The sequence below is a fragment of the Penaeus japonicus genome, unplaced genomic scaffold (assembly GCF_977035675.1).
Source record: "Penaeus japonicus unplaced genomic scaffold, GWHDUDI00000001_assembly GWHDUDI00000030, whole genome shotgun sequence".
In the NCBI taxonomy this organism is placed as follows: domain Eukaryota; kingdom Metazoa; phylum Arthropoda; class Malacostraca; order Decapoda; family Penaeidae; genus Penaeus; species Penaeus japonicus.
This window is the reverse complement of record NW_028234432.1, coordinates 6,967,270-6,979,769: the sequence shown is the minus strand read 5'-3', so window position 1 is coordinate 6,979,769 and position 12,500 is coordinate 6,967,270. Positions and strand designations below refer to the sequence as shown.

Below are 12,500 nucleotides of genomic sequence, written 5' to 3'. Positions count from 1 at the left end.
AGGCTGGCCTTCCTTGGCATCTGGATACTGTTGAGGATCTCTCCGTAGCGCATCTGGCCGAGGGTGTCCTTCTGCTGGGCCAGCAACTTGGGGATGTCCATGTCCGCGAACATGGACCAGCGTGTGCGGCTGGCCCTGGACGGAAGCCTTCGCCCGGGGGGATTTAGCGCGTTCGGAGCAGTGGCGTTCCCGTTCTCAGCAAGTGGCGACGAAAGACGCTTCCACTCCCGTCTCACGATGGACGACTGGACAGGGATGTCTGAGGTTCTCCTTGGGAATTGTGACTGAACAAAGAGCGAGTCTGTGCGTGCCTTGGGGCTTTGGGGGGACACCTCCACTGCTTCTGTGCCAACGTCCTCCAGGCCGTCTCTGATTTCACCTGAGGCCCGTTGCTTGTGTTCCTGCCGAAGGCTAGGCCAAAGGGTGCTTATCCTACCCTCCTCCGGGAACCCTCTCTCGTGGTTGCTGTTCCACCTCCTCCTCTCCCTCGCTGGCCCCCAGTCTCCCTTCGCCAAATTCTTGCTATTCAATCTCTCCTCGCGGAACTTGGCCGATTCCGTCTTTCCGTTTTCGCGATCGCCGACGAAGCGCCAGCATTCCCCGGAGACGTTAATGGGCTTGTAGCTGACACCCAGCACCGCCGTCTCGCTGTCGGTGTCCTCGCTGCTCTCGCCGCTGCGCGTCGTGTAACGCTCGCCGGCGAGGTTCCCATGCTCCGCGACGCCGTCCAGCCGCGCCGCCGCCGCCGCCGCCACATCCAGAGCTTCGCTACTGCGGAAAATGATCTTTTTGGCGCCGCTGAGGCCGCTGTGCTGCTCCTCCGACCTCCTCCTCATCCTGCCCCGGCCCGCGTCGCCGTTTGGCCTGCCACCGTCAGGCAGGCCTTTGTGCTTCGCTTTGTGCCGCCCGTTGGCCACGGGCCTGGCCTCCTCGCCCTCGCCGGCGCGCGAGGAGCCGTACTTGGCCACCTTCCGGGGACTCTGCACGCCTGCGGGGACCGGCGTTCTCGGGCTGCGCGGGCTGTCGGCGTCCCCGGATTTCCTCCGCTTGGGACTGTGCTTGAGCCTCGTGCCGCAGACGTCACCGACGCCGCGCTCGGACCCCGGCAGCGTTCTGTAGGAGGTGGCGACGCAGGCGTCCATCGTCCGTTCCTTCTTCCTCGCCTTCCGCCTGTGCGTCTTGGCTTCCGCCGAGCCGTCATCGGCGCCCGCCTTCTTCCTCACGCAGCACTGGCGGACGAAGGCTGGCGGGCGCTCGCCCTCGCCGGCGGCACTCATCCTGGCACTCTTCCTCTGCAGCGTGGGCGTAGGTAGCGGGCTGTCTGTTTCTACAAAGTCGGCCATGACGCCGGCCCTGGAAAGGATCTCCTGAAACGAGTCCCTTGCCTTTAGCGTTTCCACACTTCACTACTCTCGCAAGTATAATTTTTTTCGGACTTTTTCTTTATTGCAGCCTATATTTTCTCTCTTTCACTCGCAGGGTTAGACGTATTTCAATAGGAATTTTTCACGGTGAAAGTAAGGAAATGCAAATAATAGTAATAATAATAATAATAATAATAATAATAATAATAATAATAACAACAACATAAATAATAATAATGATAATAACAACAAAAACATTAATAATAATAATAGTAAAATGATTATAATAATAACAGTAGTAATAATAATAATATAATAATAATAATGAAAATAATACAATAACCAGAACGATATATAACTAGACCAAACATGATAATAACAATTATAATTAATTAACTAATTGATATAAAAAAAATATAGCAGCTATATTGCAAAGCGCACAAAATGCATTATTCATCGCAACAGTAATAAATGCAATAACTGTTCAAGAATTATGACACGATAACATCAACAAAGCAAACACATTACTATGCCATTCAAACTTATCGAAAACATAATGTATAAATAAGACATCAGTTATAATAATCACTGCCACATTTCCCACTGTACAAAAGGTCACAACTTGTGATATGCAATTCTTGAAAACGTTTGCAGATTTCCTTTAAAAAAAGAGCTAAAAAAACGTTTGTCCGACTAGGCGACTCATTCAACATCGACTGACACCACAAATACCACATCTATATCCCTTAATCACAAATCTCCGTCCCCTGTAAGTACAACCACCAAACTATAATATAAATCACAACGCAATCATTTTTTTTTTTTTTGTAAAGAGAGAAAAAAAAACAATAAAACAATGACGCATCGGGCATTTTCAAATTCGTGGACAACAATACGATCCGTCAACACACAAACACAAACACAACAGATTAAAAACACACCACACACCGCAACGCCCCTTCAAGAGTCCTTTACCGTGCTCAAGCTCTGGTGTTCTAGGTATATATGTATAAATACGACAGTGCGAAACAGCGCGAGGCGACCGCCGCATCGCACTACGGGCGGCGATGCTATACTAAGGGTTTCCAAGGTGCCCTTAAGCCCGTGTTGTTGAGGAGTTTAACAGTTCCACGTGAAGCCATATGTAGAGAGAGAGAGAGAGAGAGAGAGAGGGAGAGAAAGGGAGAGTTCGCCGCCTCCCCTTTTTAACTACTCAAGTAAATCCTCCACGTGGATGGAGGATACTTAGTGCCGAGGTGGCAGTGCCTGCGATTGGCGGTTTGTTCTAATCTCTCTCTCTCTCTCTCTCTGCGCTTTTGCACATACATCTCCGAGTTAATGAGCGCCCACATTCACGCAACAATATCCTGTCTGTCTGCAAGGCGAAGAAAATCTTCCTATTGAAAAAGCCGCATCGTCACGGCCGCCGACTCAACGCAGCACGAGACTTCTTTGTTTACTTCACAAAGGGAATTGACACAAATTGAATCACGAGATTCCGTTCTTTGCGTCGCCAGGCTTTCGATCTCTTTAATGAATTAGGTCGTGGAAGAATGAGGGTGATGGTAACAAAAGTAATAATAATAATAATCCTCATAATAACAAAAGCATTAGTGATAAAAATAGGTAGCAACAATGATTGAAACAGGAATAATAATGACCCAAATAATAAATATAAAGATAACACTAATCTTCATCGTTACTAATGTGATGATAATAATGATTAAGCCCATTATAAATCCATGAAAAAATTATAAGAAAGACATACATACACGCGACGTGTGCACATCATTTCTTGTCTGTTTGTGTACATATTTTGAGACCGAGTGAGTGAGTGGTGTACATCCTGACTTGAAGGACGGGCGTGCGGTTCGAGGAGCGGCGGACTATTTCGAGGACCGGAAGTAAGGCGGAAATAAGGAGAGAAAAAGGGAACAAAAAGGGGAAAGAGGATAAGTTACAGCAATGACGTAACTCGTACACATACATATACACCAACACATGCGCGTGCACGGACACGAACACGTACACTCACACACACACACACTCACACACACACACACACACACACACACACACACACACACACACTCTCTCTCTCACACACACACACACACACACACACACACACACACACACACACACACACACACACACACACACACACACACACACACACACACACACACACACACACACACACACACACACACACACACACACACACACACACACACACTGCAAGGGTGAGGTCATCCTTTATCCCCTAATGAAATGCATGAGGATGCACGCCCTCATGACCATGTGACAGAGGAGGACATGAGGAGGGCGGAAAGTCATGCTCACGGAACAATGCATGAGAGGGAAGAAGGGTGGCGGATGGAGGGTGAGAGGGAGAAAAAATGGAGGGGGGAGGGGGGGCGTAGGAGGGAGGAATTGAGGGAGGGAGGGAGGAAGCGAGAGATAGAGGGAGGTAGAAGGATATATATATACATATACATACATACATACATACATACATGCATATATATATATATATATATATATATATATATATATATATATATATATATAGAGAGAGAGAGAGAGAGAGAGAGAGAGAGAGAGAGAGAGAGAGAGAGAATACAAAGACTAGCGGAGGACGAATAAAGGTAAAAGACAGAGAAGGATGATGGAGATAACAAAGAAAGAAAAAAGAAAGAGACTATACTAATAACAATAGCGACGGAATTGACGAAGATAATCAGGAAGTGAAAGAGAACAAGAAAGAAGCGTTGATAATAACAGGAAGTGACCACGAAACGGATAGAAGAAAAAGCAACAGCGGATAAAAGAGTAGATAGACAAATAAAGAAAGCGAAAGGAAGGAAGAACAAAATATGAAAGGAGATAACAGGAACTGCATGAAAAATAAAACCAATGTAAAAGAATAATAATATCAACTTACATCCCTTCCCCCCCCCCCTTAAAAAAAATATTACTCAGTAAGCGAGCACGGCGACGTTAAAGAAGAAGAAGAAGAAGAAGAAGAAGAAGAAGAAAATGAAGAAAGTAAGCAAGCGCAACGACAGTTAAGAAGAAGACGAAGAAATATGAGAAGAAGAATAGAAGAAAGAGAGAGGGTACGGACTAAGAGTACGAAGGGAAAACTACAACAGAAAACAAACTACCCAAAACAAGCAAGAAAAAAAAAAAATGCACGAAGAAGCAGTCCCCGCCATTTTTCATTTGGTATCTCGCGAAAAGAGTCACGGCGTCGCTGGTCGGTCTAATAACATTCCTCCCACGACAGCGGCGGCGGCGGCGGCGGCGGGTGGCGGCGGAAGATGCGGCAGCGGCGGCGGCGGAGGATGCGGCAGCGGCGGCAGGGGAGGCGGCAGCGGCTTCGTGCGGGGCCGAAACGCGACACCCGCCACGAGATGCTCTCGCCCGCGCTCCGATCCGACACGTGACTGGCCATCGGCGCGGACGCAGAGCTCAGATAAGATGAGAGAGAGAGAGAGAGAGAGAGAGAGAGAGAGAGAGAGAGAGAGAGAGAGAGAGAGAGAGAGAGAAAGAGAAAAAGAGAGAAAGAGAAAAAGAGAGAGAGAAAGAGAAAAAGAGAGAGAGAAAGAGAAAAAGAGAGAGAAAAAAGAGAAAGAGAAAGAGAAAGAGAAAGAAAAAAGACAGACAGACAGACAAGCAGAGAGAGAGAGAGAAATCAGACCAAACCCACGAGAAACAGCGATAGCCAGCGGAGCAGCGAAGGGGCGAGCGACAAACGCAAGACAGCCGCCGACCGACGCGTGCGGGCTGTCCAACGGTCATCCGCCACGCCTGACAACAACGCCCGCCCTCATGGCTTCACGCTGCACTGGGTCAAGGTCGACCTTAGTTGACCTCCCTCTTTGAGACTAGCAATTCAAGAAATAAAGATACGATGACGAAGGGATAAAGAACGTTTTTTAAAAAACTTTTTTAAAATTTCATTTTTTTTTATTTCCATGTCGCCGAACTGAACATTATCAACCTCGAGTGCAAAAAGTCCTGAAGAAACAAGTAACTGATGAACAGAAGGCTGCGATGTTTAGATGAGATAATAAAAAGGGGCAGAGATGAAGGAGGAAGAAAAGCATGGAGGCCGAAACGGAGGTGGTAAGAGTAGTAGGAGGAGGAGGAGGAAGTGGAGGAGGAGGGGGAGGAGGAAGTGGAGGAGGGGATTGGAGGAGGAGGAGGAGGAGGAGGAGGAGGAGGAGGAGGAGGAGGAGGAGGAGGAGGAAGTGGAGGAGGAGGAGGAGGAAGTGGAGGAGGAGGAGGAGGAAGTGGAGGAGGAGGAGGAGGAAGAAGTGGAGGAGGGGATTGGAGGAGGAGGAGGAGGAGGAAGTGGAGAAGGAGAAGGAGGAGGAGGAAGTGGAGGAGGAGGAGGAGGAATTGGGGGAGGAGGATTAAGTGTTGGAAGAGATGGTGGAGAAGGAGGAGGAAGAAAAAGAGAAGGAAGTAGAAACAGAAAGAATGCGCTTTAAAAACAAAATAAAAACAGATAAAGAAAACTAGCGAATAGGAAAAAAAGATAACAAGGAAGAATCCCACAGGGAACAATAACGAAGAAGAAGAAGAAGAAGAAGAAGAAGAAGAAGAAGAAGAAGCAAAAGAAAGAAGGGGACAGGAAGAAGCAGTAGCCACTAACCCTAGAAACGCGATACCGTCTTTAGGCTCGACCAGCAAACACCTGCCAACAACCAGGATTTCGACCCAGGGCCTATCTCCCCCCACCCCCTACACCCCAACAACCGGGGATTTCGACCTTATGCCTACCCCCACCCCCACCACCACCCCCACCCCCACCATAGAAGATCCGTGTTACATAAACCGACTTAAAGGGTTGGGTACGCGGCACGGCACGTCAGTCACACACCTAAAGTACCCATCGGAAAGTTGACCAAAGATGAAGTCTGAATGGATGACCTTGTAAACTAACGTACGTGAATGAGGTACGTCAAATAACAATAACCAACTAAAGTAAAATCCAAAAATAAACAGATTAGAAGAAAAAAAGAAAAGGGAACGAGGGAAAATGACACGGTCTGCGACAGTGACGAGAGAGAAAGGCAAATGAGGGACGAAAAGAAAATGGAGATGAAGATGAATGAGGGAGAGAAAATGGGTATTAGTCGGCAGGGCTTACTCGCGACATCGGCGTGATCAAAGGGCTTTTTCTCAGCTTGGCGGACTCGGAGAGAGGGAGAGAGAGAGAGAGAGAGAGAGAGAGAGAGAGAGAGAGAGAGAGAGAGAGAGAGAGAGAGAGAGAGAGAGAGAGAGAGAGAGAAGAGAGAAGAGAGAGAGAGAGAGAGAGAGAGAGAGAATGTGAAAGAGAAAAAGAGAAAGAGAGAAAGATAGATAGATAGATAGAGAATGTGGAAGAGAAAGGGAGAGAGTATGAGAGTGAGTGAGTGAGTGATTGAGAGGGAAAGAGAGAGAGTGAGAGAGAATGTGAAAGAGAAAGAGAGAGAGAGAGAAGTGAAAGAGAAAGAGAGAGAGAGAAGTGAGAGAGAGAGAGAGAGAGAGAGAGAGAGAGAGAGAGAGAGAGAGAGATGTGAAAGAGAAAGAGAAAGAGAGAGAGAGAGAAGTGAAAGAGAGAGAGAGAGAGAGAGAGAGAGAGAGAGAGAGAGAGAGAGAGAGAGAGAGAGAGAGAGAGAGAGAGAGAGAGAAGGGGGGGGGGAGGGGGGGGGGGGGGAGGGAGAGGGAGAGAGAGGGAGAGAGAGGGAGAGGGAGAGGGAGAGAGAGAGAGGGAGAGAGAGAGAGAGAGAGAGAGAGAGAATGTGAAAGAGAAAGAGAGAGAGAGAAGTGAGAGTGAGAGTGAGAGGAGATGAGATATATAATATATATAATATATATATATATATATATATATATATATATATATATATATATATATATATAGAGAGAGAGAGAGAGAAAGAGAGAGAGAGAGGAGGAAGAGAGAGAGAGAAGGGAGAGAGAAAGAGAGAGAGAGAGAAAGAGAGAAGAGAGAGAGAAAGAGAAAGAGAGAAGAGAGAGAGTGAGAGAGAGAGAGAGAGAGAGAGAGAGAGAGAGAGAGGGGGAGAGAGAGAGAGAGAAACAGAGAGAGAGAGAGAGAGAGAGAGAGAGCGTGGGAGAGAGAGAGAGGAGAGAGAGAAGTGAAAGAGAGAGAAGTGAAAGAGAGAGAGAGAAGAGAAAGAGAGAGAGAGAGAGAGAGAGAGAGAGAGAGAGAGAGAGAGAGAGAGAGAGAGAGAGAGAGAGAGAGAGAGAGAGAGAGAGAGAGAGAAGGAGAGAGAGAGAAGAGAGAGAGAAGAGAGAGAGAGAGAGAGAGAGAGAGAGAGAGAGAGAGAGAGAGAGAGAGAGAGAGAGAGAGAGAGAGAGAGAGAGAGAGAGAGAGAGAGAGAGAGAGAGAGCAGGAGCTGCCTTCGGGTCTCAAGGAAGTCTAAGAAGATTTGCAACGTTAGCACTCATAGGTTTTCTATTTGTGCGAGGGAGTCCAGGTGTTAACCCCCCCCCTCTTCTCTCTCTCTCTCTCTCCCTCCCTTCTTCATCAATCCCCTTCCCCATACACGCTATCTATCTCTATCTTTATCTTTATCTCTCTCCCCTCTCCCTTTCTTTCTTTCTTTCTTTCTTCCTTTCCTCCCTATCCCCCCCTCACCCCCCCTCTCTCTCTCTCTCTCTCTCTCTCTCTCTCTCTCTCTCTCTCTCTCTCTCTCTCTCTCTCTCTCTCTCTCTCTCTCTCTCTCTCTCTCTCTCTCTCTCTCTCCCTCTCTCCTGAATTATCTACAGAAAAGGAAAAGACTAATATAAAATTCAAATCATAATTACAAAACAAACAAACAACTACTAAGACCATGAAAAAAAAACAATGACATTTAGATAAATAAAAACATTTTCAGTAAAACATATAACGCCAAAGAACTAAAAGAGGGCGACTTATTAAAAAAAAAATCTTAAAATATGTCACCACTGAACCAGGTCAAGTGCGAAGTGACCTCATTACCACATAGCACTGACATATTTATGAAAAAAATGTCAAACAAAATTTTCTGGTAACATTAGTCAGGATTTCTTTAAAAAAAATACACATATACATACATACACGCACACGGACACACACACACACACACACAAGACAGAATATTCACACGCAAAACAAAATCCAAACATAAAACTAATTGCAACTAACGAGATTAACCCAGAACGATGTCTGAATCCGCAAAACGACATAAGTACGAACTAACTAAGTTAACATCATGATTAGAAATCCCCAAATTAAGACAACAGATACATCTAGATTAAGAAAAAATAAACACAATAACACAAAACATTCATCTGGATTTACAAAATTAAGAGATCCGGCATCTGGATTTTTCAAAAATCAACACTACCCCCCCAACCCCCCACAAACCCATAGGCATACCTGGGTATCACCCAGGTATGCCCATGTTGTTTGTCCAAAGACAAACAACAACAACAACACGTTTATCCCTCACGCTAACCATCACACTTTTCCTTCTCTCACCATACCCCTCTCCCCCCCATCATCATCCTTACCCCCCCACCCCTTCTCCTGCAATGAGCACAAAAAAAAACCACACACGCCTTCCGCCTTGTTTGCAATGCATGAATATCACCTGCAAAGTCATCCCGACCTATACTGTCCGTGTTGCTGAGGAATCTTGGAGTTTTCCACCTATCGCTGTGGCGTTTGTTTCTCGCGTCCGCCGGTGTGCCGGGACATCTAATCTGCCATTCGGTCGGCCAAGCACACCCGCGCTCGTGCGCTCTCTCGCAGCCTGTTTCGGTTCTCTCTGTCTCTGTTTCACTCTTACTCTCACTCTCACTCACTTTCACTATCCTTCTCCCTCTCTCTGTCTCCCTGTCTCCCTCTTTCTCTTTCTCTTTCTCTTTCTCTCTCTCTCTCTCTCTCTCTCTCTCTCTCTCTCTCTCTCTCTCTCTCTCTCTCTCTCTCTCTCTCTCTCTCTCTCTCTCTCTCTCTCTCTCTCTCTCTCTCTCTCTCTCCCTCTCTCCCTCTCTCCCTCCTTCTCTCCCTCCCTCCTTCTCTCCCTCTCTCCCTCCCTCTCCCTCTCCCTCTCCTTCCCTCTCTCCCTCCCTCTCCCTCTCCCTCTCCTTCCCTCTCTCCCTCCCTCCCTCTCCCTCCCTCTCTCCCTCTCCTTCCCTCTCTCCCTCTCCCTCCCTCCCTCCCTAACTCCCTCCTTCCCTCCCTCCTTCCCTCTCTCCCTCCCTCCCTCTCTCCCTCTCCCTCCCTCTCTCCCTCTCCCTCCCTCTCTCCCTCTCTCCCTCTCTCTACATGTGTGAGTTCACATGCTTATGGTTTAGAATTTGTGTCAACGTGCGTCCGGTGCACAGAAGTAAGAGGCCCATGGTCATAGGCAAACCCTCATTTCAAAAGCTTTACACTCACCCAAACACGCCCATCCAGTGCTGCCGATAGGCCTATGCCACTCTGTATCCCCCAACGATTAACGTAATGACCTCCCCCCCCCCTTTCCATCGCACCCCTCCCTCTTTCCCTCCTTCCTTCCCTCCCAGACTTCCATGGGCGCGACCCTTGACACAGACACTTTGGGACTGGCGCCCGGGATCACAATATCGGGATTTCTTTGTTTCGAATTATTCAAGAAGTCTTGATGTATTGTAGCTGAATGTAACTATATATTTTTTATTTATATTTATTATTCTAATGTACAGAAAGCCAAACTCACGTGTATACTTATTTATTATCATCCTCACAAATACTATTTATTCATTATCCTCATCATCAAAACTATCAACACTTCAAAACCGTCTTTGCGACCTTCACTCGGGCGATGACCCGCTTGGGAAACTCTATGTCGCCCGAGGTATATTGTGTAGGCTTATCGTCACAGGAACGAACTCGCGTGAATGAAGTGAAACTCACTGAATAAAGTGTCAAGCACATTAAGATTAAGCGCGCATTCTCGATTATTTTCGCTCATTGCCTTACAGGTGCGTTCGTAAGAACAAAAAAAAAATGTTTAAAGTGGGTGTCGATCGAAGATGAAAATGAACTTCCTCTATTCATTCCCCTCTGTTTTATTAATAAATTTCGTTTGTCTTTTTATATATCGATCTTTTATCGATTAATTTATCTTAAAAACATAGCAATAAGCATTTAATGTACACTGACGCTGTTGGTGAAAGTGTTCGTTTTCGTCCTTACCGAAAAAAGAAGTCTATTAAGGATATTAATTCTTATTTGTTTACATACGTGTAAATGTACGAATTCAGATCGGCATAAATGTAAATTGACTGCATGCACGTGTTTCTTGGCTAATTAAAAGTCTGTTATTACTGGATCTACGAAAATAAACACTTTGAGAATGTGAAGTATTATGTGTTTGTCTACTTCCATGTATAAATCGGAATATCTGGGTATGCATTCTCGTATTCATGTGTGAATTTACATGTATACATCCATTTGTTTGTATGTCTAATGTGAGTAGGAATGTACAGAAGACAGAGTGAACAGGTACAGTGCGTTAGTAGAACGATTTTGTGAACGCTTTCATAGTGTACGGATGAGCGTGTACGTATGAAAATGCCTCTGTACACTTCAGAATTCCTGTCCACCCAGACCGCACGATGTTTCTAAACGTGGCGAAACTCAATGGATTTCATCTTCCTAATTTGAAACATCCCAACTGATTTTGTAAACCGTTCCAGAGCATAACGTTCCAACCCCAACGAGCATCGGTCAGACTCCGGCCGTACAATCGGACAAGAGTTACGAACAGCGCTGAAGACACACACACACGGACGGACGGAGTGTGGTGAACAGAGCGACACACAACAGGTTGTTGCTGTAAACAAAACTCGCCGCACGCTGGCCAGTCCGGTGTCCACTAAACACGAGCGTGAGGTTAGCCTTTCTCGTGTAACACTGCATAACACAGAGGCTCTCGCAACACAAATGGCAATCGTGATATTATGGGTAAACGAACATCCAATGTTTCATAACAAATCACTTCGTCGTTTTTTTTTTGCTTCACACTATTCTTTCTTTCATTTTTAATCTCTCCATTTCTACCTTCACTAATGTATCTATCGAATGCCACCAGATCCCGTCCACTGCATTTCCAAATCACACACACTCGTCCTAACATCATTATCTTTTCCTTTTCCTTTTCCTCCTCCTCTTCTTCTTTCGAGCCGAGCACTCATCATTCCAAAAATAATCCCAATCACTCCCCCTCCCTCCCCTTTCACAAAACGCACACGAACCAAAAGATAAAAACAAACAAACAAACAAAAAAAAACACCACACGACGCATTACATCATCGCGATCGCAAGATTATTCCCGATCAAAGTCAAATCAATCAAGAGGCAGAGATCGTGAGGGCGCGTGTGACGAGGCTCCGGGCGAGAGCGTGAACTGGGGGCGGTCGCAGGGCGGGCGGGCTCACTCCCCCCTCGTGTCGTGTGCGCTCGCGGGACGCTAATTCTCACAGCCACCGGGATTCGCTCTTGCTCTTGCTCTCCGTCTCCACCTCTTCCTCCTCCTCCTCCGTCTCCGTCTCCGTCTCCGTCTCCGTCTCCGTCTCCGTCTCTCTCTCTCTCACTCTAATAGCATTAACACTAATAACAATACCAATAAAACTAGCATCTTACACCAATCAACCCTTCTCTAGCCATTCTCATATACCTCTCGAATAATTATTCCATCAACCAGAGATCTAACCCATAAGATAAATAAAAAAGGAAGAGAATAATGGAAGAAGACAAGAAGAAGAAGAAGAAGAAGAAGAAGAAGAAGAAGAAGAAGAGAAAAAGAAGACAAAAACGCAATCTACGAGACCCAGCGAGAATCTGCGAGATATTCATCTTCTTCCTCCTGCTCCTTCTCCCCTGGTTCTTCCTCGTCTTCCTCTTCTTCTTCCTGCACCTTCTTCCTTTTTTTTCCTTCCTTCTCCTCTTTCTCAACTCCCAAGGTCACAGTGCTAACAATCCGCGACAAAGTGTGACACCTCGCGCTTGACACCTGACACGTGACACCTTTAGCTTGACACCTGACATGTGACACGACCGCTTTCACCGTATATCCAACGTGTAGTTGTATCAAGTTGGGTGACCTCGATATGCTGTATTGA

General features: G+C 46.4%; 1 protein-coding gene across 15 annotated transcripts in view; it reads right to left on the bottom strand.

The window, feature by feature from the left end:
• Lrrk (Leucine-rich repeat kinase) overlaps positions 1–11,804 on the bottom strand; it is a 46,443-nt gene extending 34,639 nt beyond the window's left edge. For all 15 annotated transcript variants that reach the window (XM_086554922.1, XM_086554920.1, XM_086554923.1 and 12 more), the window contains exons 1-2: positions 11,687–11,804; positions 1–1,367 (exon numbers count right to left, since the gene is read on the bottom strand). The exon at positions 1–1,367 is cut by the window's left edge and continues 1,526 nt beyond it. In XM_086554922.1, coding sequence (XP_086411048.1) covers positions 1–1,343 — 1,343 coding nt within the window. In that variant the 5' untranslated portion in view covers positions 1,344–1,367; positions 11,687–11,804. The remainder of the gene's footprint in view (positions 1,368–11,686) is intronic.
• Positions 11,805–12,500: the final 696 nt, after the last annotated feature.